General features: G+C 51.1%; 1 protein-coding gene across 4 annotated transcripts in view; it reads right to left on the reverse strand.

The window, feature by feature from the left end:
- Positions 1 to 431: 431 nt before the first annotated feature.
- Positions 432 to 10,913, reverse strand: part of PFKFB3 (6-phosphofructo-2-kinase/fructose-2,6-biphosphatase 3) — a 118,631-nt gene continuing 108,149 nt past the window's right edge. For 2 of the 4 annotated variants that reach the window (XM_006150056.3, XM_006150053.3), the window contains exons 14-17: positions 9,433 to 9,606; positions 7,264 to 7,286; positions 4,795 to 4,847; positions 432 to 3,108 (exon numbers count right to left, since the gene is read on the reverse strand). In XM_006150056.3, coding sequence (XP_006150118.1) covers positions 4,805 to 4,847; positions 7,264 to 7,286; positions 9,433 to 9,606 — 240 coding nt within the window. In that variant the 3' untranslated portion in view covers positions 432 to 3,108; positions 4,795 to 4,804. The remainder of the gene's footprint in view (positions 3,109 to 4,794; positions 4,848 to 7,263; positions 7,287 to 9,432; positions 9,607 to 10,913) is intronic. The other 2 variants (XM_027772469.1, XM_006150054.3) reach the window with 2 other exon arrangements.

Raw genomic sequence — 10,913 nt, forward strand, 5'->3', positions numbered from 1 at the left:
GGGGGGGGGGGTGATTTCTTGCTTTCTGTCTCTCTCTCTCTCTCTGTGTCTTTCTGGCGAGCGCACATGCTCTATACAAAATCTCTCAAAAAAAAATCATAGTAATTAAAAAATAATAATAAATAGAGAAGACTGTGCAAGGTCTGAAGGGGTATAAAGGAACTCTCTGTATGTACTTCTTGTTCATTTCTGTCAAAAAGACAAAGAAGACCTGAAACTAGAAAATAAATCTAGTCATTTAAAAAAAAGAAAATAAGAAGATTGTCAGCTGTTCCTTCCCAAAAATAGGCACTAGACAACCTGTATTTGAATGTCCTGATTAAAAAGAAGATAATGAAGTGGTAGATCAGGAACTGAGCGGTCTGTTGACCACAGATGTCAATTAAAGACTCTTCCTCCACCAAGAAAGGGTCAGAGGTGCACTTCAAAAGTGTATTTCAACCAGGTGTTTTATTGGTCTGGTAACTGCAAAATATACAAATTTCAGAAAGGCATCCCCTGTTTGAAAGCTGGCACAGCTTCATTCCGGGTCATTGATTCAGACAAATATACAGAACACAGTGAAGTCATAAGTCACACATAAAAGGCCCCAAACCAATGAACAACTAAACCCAATCTATACAGCTTTCTATTTTTAGCCTCCCTTATACATATTAAATAAATAAATAGCACATCTGCTATCAAAATAATAAAAAAATAAATTTCAAGTATTACAAACAAAAAAAATCATTGGTGTGGTTCAAACAGTTTTCTTCTCCCCCAAAATAAAGACCTTTGCCCATGGTCTCAGGACATAATAAGGGGGGAAACCCACCCAAAAACAAATATGCAACATTAAAAAAATTGGTCCCAGTTATTTTTGGGGGGTGTGGAGGGGCAGAGATTAATAGAAGCTAAAGTCCCACAGTGGGAGCTCAGACTCACGCTCCATCCAACACCTCCTCAGAAGGCAGGCCAGAGTTTTCCAATGAAGCAGCAGTCTATTTGCCCCGAGACTTGCTCTCCCCATCCATATTTATGTCTGTTCTCACCAAACTGAAGTTCTGTGTTAGGCAAGGCCTTCTTTATTTAGATCATGGATTTTAGGTAGTCAGAGATGACGGGGAAACACCTTCATCAGGCCCCTACCTGCATCAGATTTAAGAGTCTATGTTCAGTTGGCTCTGACAACTAGGAGAGGATGAGGACAGAAAGTGGAACCTAAGAGACCATTCTCAAGAGCATCCTGAAGGCCCCTCCTGTCTAAAAATATGGCCACCCTACACACACCATGCCCACACTCATGCACGCGTATGTACACACACACACACACACGCACGCAGTCTGACAAGACCGAAGATACTACAAAAGAGGGGAAATTGCCCAAGTTGTAAGTTGTATGGGAATGTATATACAGACATTCTCTCTGCCAATTAAAGGGGTGCGGTGAGTGGGGAGGATATAAACGTTCAGTGAGAAAGCCACGACTTAATTGTATGGTACCTGATGCATGCCCCTATTTCCCGCTTAATCCCAATCAGAGAAACGTGCATTCTGTGAAACTCCTCTCAAAAAAAAAAAAAAAAAAAAGAATAAAAAGCTCCTCTCCACTCCTAGGCCCAGGTGTCTACATCCCACTCTACCCTAGGCCCTGTCTCCTTGAGTTAGAAGGAGCTAGGGCTATGAGCAGAAGGCAGGAAAGGAACGTGACCTTTGGCACAAGCTTTGAGACACCCTTAAAGGGTCATTTGGACAAACTCTGCTGGGTTTCCAAATTGTTTTTTCTGGGCATGAGATACTCCTCCTACCCCAGGATCTGAGGAATCAAGGAGAAGTCAACAGGCAAGGACACCAGGTGCTTATAATCACGAGTCCCCAAATCCCTGCTTCCAACCCCGAAAGGGTCACAGAGGCCAAGAAGTAAGGCAAGGATGGCCTTCCACTCTTAGGAGTCCCCAGGTGCCCAGCATCCTCTTGGAGGAAGTGGCCTGGTGTAGACTGTTGCTCCCTCCTGGGAAAAGTGGACGGCCATGAAGTCCTGAGGGAAGGAAGTCAGGTATCCTCTTTGTTGTCCCGCGTCGTTGGTCTTGCCACGATTCCAATGCTCCAGGCTTCCCCATCTCATGGGCATGCCCTGCTCCCCATATTCAGAAGTTCCCAGCCTCAAGAGCCTCAAGAGCCCCGCACCCAGATTTCCAAGTTCTTGAAGACAAGGTGCGACTCTCAGGTCACATTTCTGCCATTAAAAAGTGCAAACACAGCTCCAGGAGTGATCCTGGTCCCCTCAGCGGCCTTCCAGTCCACATAGGTGAACAGAGTGGTCTTGCAGCTCCCTGGGACAGGGAGGACCGAGCTGGTATGTTTCGGCAAAAAGCTTACATCTGCTTCCACACCATTCTGTCCTTAAACCCCTTCTTCAGAGGCAGAGCACAGGCCCGGGAAGGTGTGTGGATCTGCAGGAGAGTGTACCCTGCTTGGCTGACTGGCGAGTCCCAGCTCAGGAACTTCTTGGGAGAAGAGACCCCAACACAGCACCTGCCCAAGTCCATTCTTCATGAGGCATCGTCCCAGGCCAAGATGCATGGAAGAGCCACGTGAGAGTTTTTAAACATCCCTTCACCTTCAACAACTAGGATCTAGCTCTTTCGTTTTAGGATTCTCTGCCAGTGTCATCTGCCCAGCTACAGCATACCAGGCTAAGACGACAAAAACAAAATAACAACACAGCGGCACCCAGTGTCACCTCCTTGGGGCCTCTCTCATGTTCTCCACTAGCTGTCGTCTTCCTTAAGCCTCATGGCAGGTGTCTGAGGCCAGATATCCCCGAGATCCAGGGAGGGTGAGTGGCCTGTATTGGGTGCAGGAAGCCCCAGATCTGCATGGTTTTCTGGTGTCTCAGCTACCCCGATGCTGTAGGGACGACGGGGATGCTGCACATGGTATCTCTCCAACCAGCAAATCCTCTTCCACTCCACCCCACCCAACTCGGAAGAAGTCCTTGGGGTTATCCTGGCCTTGGGTGGATGGAAGGGCACAAGCTAAGCTGCAGAAATGGAAATGGAATCAACCCGGGTGTCTGCTTCAGTGTTTCCTGGAGGAGTCGGCGTTGCTCCGGGAGCCTTTCAGGTTCTGTTTTCAGAAGAAAAGGGAGGAGAATGGCTATGAGTGGTTGATTGTGTTTTCAAAGCAGAAGACTCAAAGCCATGCACTTGAGACTTCTTCCCCTCTTTCCACCCCAAACAAAGAATACAACTCCAGAAAAGTGTCATAAACCAAACAGGTGAAGAGACCCTGAGTAGGTCCCAGGGCACAGTCTAAGACAAGCTCCGAGTTAGAAGACACAAGACCAGGAGCCCGCTTAGCATGGGGGCTGGTCTCCTGTAGGAGACGGGCATGGAGGTGGTAGGCGTGGCTCAGGACCAGAAGCTCCAGTGGTGTCAGAGCTGCCTGGGAGATCACTGGTGACCACAGGAACCTCCTGCTCACAACCCTCACAGAACTCCTAGCTGCTCTCTGCTTGCACACAGGGACCCTCCCCAGTCACCACCAGACAGAGCGTGAGACAGGACCTCTAAGGAGCATAGGGCTGACCTCCAACTCAGCTGAAAGCAGAGCCACACACCGGCTCCTGGCATCCAGACTCTGGGGACATGGTTGGACAGACAGACACAGGTGATAAGCAGATGGCTACATGGGCGGAGTCCAGGCAGGGAGCCAGGCACAGGAGGCTGTATGGCTAAAGCTCTTCCTAGTCTGATCAAAGTGACCTTTGATCAATGCCTCACCCCATGCCTCACAGGTATCAAAATCCCCTTGAAGAATCCTCATGAATCAGCTAGGGACATGTGACCACTGCACCACACATAGCAGGGTCCTCTCCTTCCCTGACCTCTCTAATATACCCCTCAAACAAAGGGGAACACTGGCCAGCCAGTGACATAGTGGTTAGGGTGGCCGGCTCTCACATGGCCAGCTGTACAGTTCAAGTTCTGAACCCAACAGCTTGAAAAACACACAGGGCACATATGCATGTGTTCCCAAAATCCAGAAAAGAGAATGGAGGAGAAACTATTTCTGTGTGAGTGTGTCCCCCACGGGTACTTTCTCACTTTCCCTCTCTTTTTTTTCTCTCTCACTCCAGCAAGCACACACACCCTCTAACATAAATAAATAAATAAATAAATAAATAAATAAATAAATAAAGGAAACACAATATCCTCTCCAATCCTGAGTGTCTCCACCAAAGCTGCTCTAAAGGCTGGGAGGACAGCCGAGGCCAGGCAGACAGATATGTCAAAGTCACCATGAGCCCTCTGCCCCACACAGACCCAAAGACCCATAGCAGGAGACATCTTTAGGGAAAAGAGGCATGAGGTTTGGCAGCACCAGAGCCATTGCCCAGATCTGAGCTGGACAAAGGAAACAGGTGACCAAGTGCCCTCAGTGACACTTGGTGAGAATCCTGGGAGAATCCCAGCCAGGCTATGGGGTTGGGGGGTGAAGGGTCTCTGCTGCCCTCCACGGCTGCTGGCTCCAAGCCCACAGTTTCTGGCACCCACAGATGATGATGAGGTAAGAATGAGCTTCGAGGCCAGGTAACGTCCGTGTCACTCACTTTGTGGGGCCCCTGGCTCAGGACACATGGAGGGAAGGAGACAGACTGGGATGGACCTGAGGACAATGGCACTGCTCTGAAAACCCTCCAGCACCGAGACAAATGGGTCAGACTCCACGACGGCCAGTCTGCACACAGACCAGGATGCCATGACTTGGAGAGACGCGGGAGGGGCAGAGGGACATGCACCAGTCATTTACCTTTGCAAGGTTAGTAAGGAGAGAACTTTGAGAATATGTGACAGACAGTTCGTCTTTCAAGCATAGCAGGGGGGAAAAGGAAGAAACAGATTGGAAAGAAAAAAAAAATCTTTAGTAGTATTTTTTTTTTCGAGTGTGCATCTGAAATTTAAAAATGAGAGATGCATCATGAATGCCAGGTGGTTTCTCGATCCCAAGCAGCTAGTGTGGCCCTCTGCAATGTCTTCCCATCAACCCTATATGACCAGGAAACAACGCTCGTGGGAATCAGACCCCAGGTCACACCCTTTGAGACCCCTGCAGCTTCCTTCTCCCGAATCTGAGAGCTCCAGCACCTGCCGGTGAGAAACAACCCCGCTAGATGGCAGGGAGGAGACAGGAGAGTATCACAGGGCAGGCACAAACCGGGGCCGGAGAGTATCTACGAGGCCCCGGCACCAAGTCCCTTCCCAGTAATAACAGCAGCTGGCATCCATCAGGCACTCATGGGGTGCCACCGACAGCCTCATTATTAAAACCCCTTATTAAAGTTGTTACCTACGTTTTACAGAGGAGCAAGCTGAGGTCCTAGCACTGCTTTAACCTGCCAGAATTGGAAAAGACTGCAGCCAGTAGTAAACCAAGAGTCAAACCCAGCTTGGTCTGACTTCAATAATCAACTTTGATCCCAGGCCTAGGCCACTTCCTATAGGCCCAAGCAGGGTGGGTCACACTCCCACACTGGACTGTGGAGCTGCAGACCAGACTCAGGTGTGACGGGTCCACAGGATGCACTTTTGCTGAACTGGAGGGCTGCTTGCCAAAAGCACTACATTCTCTTACTCTTCTCAGGACAAGTTCAACTTTGGAAGGGTGGGGGTTGTACCCAAGGCCCCCTCTCGGTAGGTGTTTCCTCACATCGGGCTGGGTCAAAGGGAACAGAGTATGCACCAAAGCAAACCCAGACAGCTCCTAGTCCAAAGGCTAGTTTTTTGTACGAGGAAAAGCCCTAATTCTAAAGGCCTCCATGCTCGGGATCTGCTTCTAAGGGATAAGACACGACTGTGAGGATGTCTTTTGGTTAATTGAATGGACAGGCCACCATTAGATAAGCAAAGCTGAGCCATCACAGGAGGCAGCTGAAAGTGAGAGCCATGGGAGGGGATTACAGCTGGGACTGCAGGCTCAGGGGCCTCAGGGCAGAGGCAGCAACAGGATTCTTGCTGCTCCCAGAAACCAGCAGAAAGAAACAAGAGTTTAAAGGGCAGGAGTAGCAGGCCCAGACTTACTGTCCCTCCAAGTCTGACCCTAAAGGGAAACCTGGGTTTACACCAGGTTCAGACCACAGCCATCACAAACCACCACCAGGAGCCCTGGGAGGGCCAGAGGGGAAGAGACAGGCTGCTGCAATCTAGTTAAGGGCATGGGCAAGTCAAACCTCTGCCCTCATCGGTTAGATGGGGAGAAACGGCCCTGCCAACCTTCTAGGGCCATTCTGAGAGCCAGAGAAGCTGATAGGTGCCAGCACTCTCTCCGCGAGCCGTAAAGCCCCGCAAGTACACGTTAGTACATGTGGTGTCAGCACCGTCCCTGAGGCTCCTTTTTCCAAAAACAAGCCATGCATTTTGGCTCCTTGGGTTAAATGCCTCTAAATCTTTCCAGACTGTAAAACTAGTCAAGGCCACCAAATGAGCAAAAGGGAGTAAAGGGGAGATGTGACTTGAGCGGACGGATGGGAATAGTTTATGGCGACTGGAGGTCAGTGGGAAGGCAGAGTGACCTACCCAAAGGCGGCTGAGGAGACATTGAATCACACCCTGTCTCCGGGGCGCTCTGCCCTGAGAAAGAGGAAGCCCACGGGTCCGCTGGGAAAGCAGCACCTGATCCCAAATGCAACCGTGACAGTGAGCAGTTTCCCACACAGGACAACTGGGTCCCAAAGGTGGGTTCCCCAGGCTCTCCAATGAGGGGCCTTCTTACAGGAAAGCAGGCTATAGGGCACCCTACCCACCCCTACACTGCCATCTGCCTACATGGCCTTCATGAATCTGTTTCGAGGTTAGGCACCAGTCACTTTCTTCCTGCAAAATGAAAGGACACTCCGGGGCAAGAAGGGAGTTTGAAGGGCAGTGGGAGCCGGCCCAAATCTACCATACCCCAAGTCTGACTCTAAGAGGGAACCTGGATTTCTGCCAAGCTCAGACCACAGCCATTACAAACAACCACCAGGTGCCTTGAGAGGGACAGAGGGCAAGAGCTGAGGCGGTGACAGCGTCAGCACACACTGAAATCACTGGGTCGCAGTGGCCTCATGCATCCTCGTCTAAATAATTCACAAATTCCCTCCTCCCTCCTCCTGTGCTCACCGCCTCCTTCCCTCATGGGAGGCCTCACACAAACTGGCCTCGTCCTTGACATTTTAACAGGGAAGGCCAAACTGGCAAGCAGGAGAGAGGGGCAAGTGGCAGAAGTACTCATAGAAATACTTACAGACAGGCTTTCCCTAGCAAAGGCTGCAGAGAGAAAAAGCAGAGAGAGAAGTCAGTGCGAGCCAGGACCCCGCCCTGCCAAACCTCTCTCAGCAGGCCTAGCCAAGGGTTTCGGGGTATCCCTGAGAATGGGGTATCAGGCAATGTCGGAGGCGGCTCTAAAGTTGAGGAGAGAGGACTGGGCCCCTGCCATTGCAGCCTCTACAACAGAGGTCACCCCGCCCCTGCCCAGGCTGGTTCCCCAGGCATTCACAACAGCAGCTTCTGACCTTCCCAATATGACCCCATGTTCATCCCAGAGCAGAATGTCACAGATGCCATTTCAATTCTGCTCAGTTTTCATCAAAAATGTCCTCCGATTTGAGGCAAAAAGGAATATTCCCAAGAGGCGTCCCAGGCCTATGCCTCATTTGCAAAGCAAGAAGACTGAGGACCAGGGAGGAGAAGTTAACCTGATTAAAATTCTACACTGCGGATCGGAGGCGTGGAAGTTAACGTGCTATCCCAGACAGCTATCCCAGATAGCTCACGGCACAGTTTGAGTTCCCGACCCTGCAGCTTGAAAAATCACATCAGGAGCTTGTATGTGTGTGCCCAAAGTCCCAATAGGAGAATGGAGAGGAAGAGATCGCAGCACGGCTATCCCCCGCCCCCCAAGGTGATTTCTCACTTCCCCTCTTTGTCTCTGTCTCTCTCTGGCGAGCACATGCACTATATAACAAAAACTAAGAAACAAACAAAAAAGCACCTACACTGTGCTCATGGCGGACTTACAGCTCAAGCCAAGTCTGCAGGCTCCCCGCCGATCACCGTCATTGCCCCTATGCAGCCCTTCCCATGTGCCTACGCAAGGTTAGGGACATGGCAGGAGTCACCTCATCGGGCCTGCCTTCTGCAGCCTCCCCCAATCTCCAGAGGAGAAAACCGAGGCCTGGAGAGATTAACTGACCGCAGAGGCTGCAGCACTCTTCCCATGTCCCATCCCCGCAACCACAGGTTGCCTGGGAAGTCAGGAAGAGTCAGGTGGCCAAAGGGAAGTCCCCCAAGGTGGCACTGACGTTGAGCTCATTAACAAACCACATTTGAAATTTAGCTCATGGTTGATTTCGAAGGTATGAGTGGTGGAGGTGAGGTAGGCCCTTGGGTGGTAGCTAAATTAAACCCAGAGGTTTCTACATTTCACATGTTTGTAAAGGATCGGTTGCATGTGAGGAAAAGCCTTGTCTTCTAAAAACAAATCCTAATGCCCAAGGGCAAAAATCATCCAGACTCTAATCTTCAGAGCTAATGAAATAATGAAATCTGGTTGGATTGTTTTGTTTGGCTTACTTTTTGACTACCTGCTGAAATAACCATGTAGCGTGGTTATCCGGCCTGAGAGTCAGGCGCCTAGGCCCTAAGGGTTGTGCACGCTCCGCACTGTGGGACCACAGCAAGGAAAGAGCCCAGGAAATACTCAGTGGGTGGGACAGAAATGACGTCCTCAGTCCACGTGGACGGACGCCAGGGGGCCCTGAGCTGCATGGAGGCTGCTGGGCTCGGGGGATTCCATGGACTTCGAGATATAACCAGACTCAGATATTCCACTCTGCCAGCAAGGGCCTCATCCTCAGCAAGGAGCCAACATAGGTGCAATCCTCACCAGCAAGGGAAGACCCTCCCACCACCGCCAGTCTCAACTTCAGAGTGGGCTGCTCATGTTCTCCCAGCACGCACGCATGTGTGCGCACACCCACACAAGTGCAACACACTCATATGCACCCATAGTATGCTACACACTAGAGATACACATGCACACATAATGCGCCACATACAACACACATGCAATAGAGGTACACACCACACATATACATGCAGAACATAATGCACAGACACACACACACACACAGAACATAATGCACCTGCACACCCACACACATACACACACAGAACATAACACACATGCATACCCATACACATATGCAGAACATAACACACACACCCACACACATAAACACGCAGAACATAACACACATGCATATCCCCACACATACAAGCACAACACCTATATCCATGTATGTGAAATGTGGACATACTCACGTATGTACATAATACACACACACACACACACACACAATCCCAGGTCCTAGGCCATAGCCCCCCAAGGGTGAAGGAGAGAGGAGTGACTGACTTGTCCGGGCAGCTGCGTGGGCACCTCCGGGGGCAGGCAGCCAGGCAGGGCAGCAGAGGTGGAAGCCACATGCTCCTCAAAGCTGTTGATGCGAGGCTTTTTGGTGGGCTCGGGGCTGGCTAGTGGGGTGACACTATTGCGTCTCATGAGCGGGTTAGGTCCCTTCTTTGCATCCTAAGCAAGACAAAGACAAAAGAGAGAAGGTGACAGTTACAAGGAGTGGGAGGTAAATAAGCCCCCGGGTTTGAGGGATACAATAACACGGACCCAGGGGTGCAGCCAGGCCGCTTCATGGGCTGCCGTTGTCTGTGACTCCCAGCTGGCCAGGATGGGGTGATTCCCACCCATGTTCCTTCCCCAGTTATCCCAAAAACACCCACGCCGACAAACAGTGCTCAGAGAGCAGGGAGGGAAACAAGCACAGACAACAGGTCAAAGAAAACAGCCTGCTCCCAGCCTCCCAGGGAGCTACGCAGGCAAGTCCAGAGAGAGACCTGGCTCTGACCTCACAGCAGGGGGAGGGGAAGGTGTACACTGACTCCCTTGCCCCTGGCACAGAGCCTGGATCTGAGGGCATGCGGCACAGTTCACACTCATTAACCATATTCTGGCTCTTAGGACAGACAGGGTGCCTGCAGACCCAGCCAGGAGACCAAAGATGCAGAGAGTCTGCCAGTGGAGAGTCTGCCGGCTACAGCCAGGTCCAGCAGCCTTCCAATAAGAGTGCCATGGGGACTGGAGGGTCTCCTGGAGTCACCGCAGTTCATGACACAGCAGCCTCTCTGACAGTGGTAGGGTCTGTCTCTGTCACTGCGCTGCCCTGTCCTGCACGGGGAAGTGTCCTGGGACCATGAAAGCCCGGTTCAGGCCTCAGCCTGTACTAGAAAAGTAGTCAGAAGCAACTGGGAGCTGGAGTGACAGCAGTGCCCAGTCACCCGTGTTCCGAGGAGGGAGTCACAGAGGCAGGCGGAGTGTCCTAAGAACACGCTCCTCTTGTTTCTGTCTACCAGCCAGGACACTGCAGTGGGCATCTTATGTCCCCTTAATGCCAAATCCAATGGCCAAGCTCCCTGAGAAAGGGAAGTAACCTATTGGGGGACCTCCATGGACAGAAAGCCCCGGTGGAGAAGGTCTAACTGGTACGGACAAAGCTCTGTACTGCAACAGCCTATACGGAGTCATATTTTCAGAGCCTGCATTGTATGTACTTTCACAGTGCACGCCTGGGCAGAAATCCCACCTGTTCTGGAAGAGATTCAACCTGACTGACTGACAAAGTTCAGGCCTTTCTGGAATGGGACACACGTAACAGGAAGCACCAGAGTCTCCTAAAAATCTTCCCATCAGCAGCTCTCACGTCTTCCATCTCCCACCCATAGTCCTGGTTCATCACTACCACGCTCTGGGTAAGGCCAGACCTGGGCGCGGGGTGAACTAGCTGCCACGCTGACCCTGTGTGACCAGGGACAGCACAGGCTCAG

The sequence above is a fragment of the Tupaia chinensis genome, unplaced genomic scaffold (genome assembly GCF_000334495.1).
Source record: "Tupaia chinensis unplaced genomic scaffold, TupChi_1.0 Scaffold000275_1, whole genome shotgun sequence".
Taxonomy (NCBI): Eukaryota; Metazoa; Chordata; class Mammalia; order Scandentia; family Tupaiidae; genus Tupaia; species Tupaia belangeri.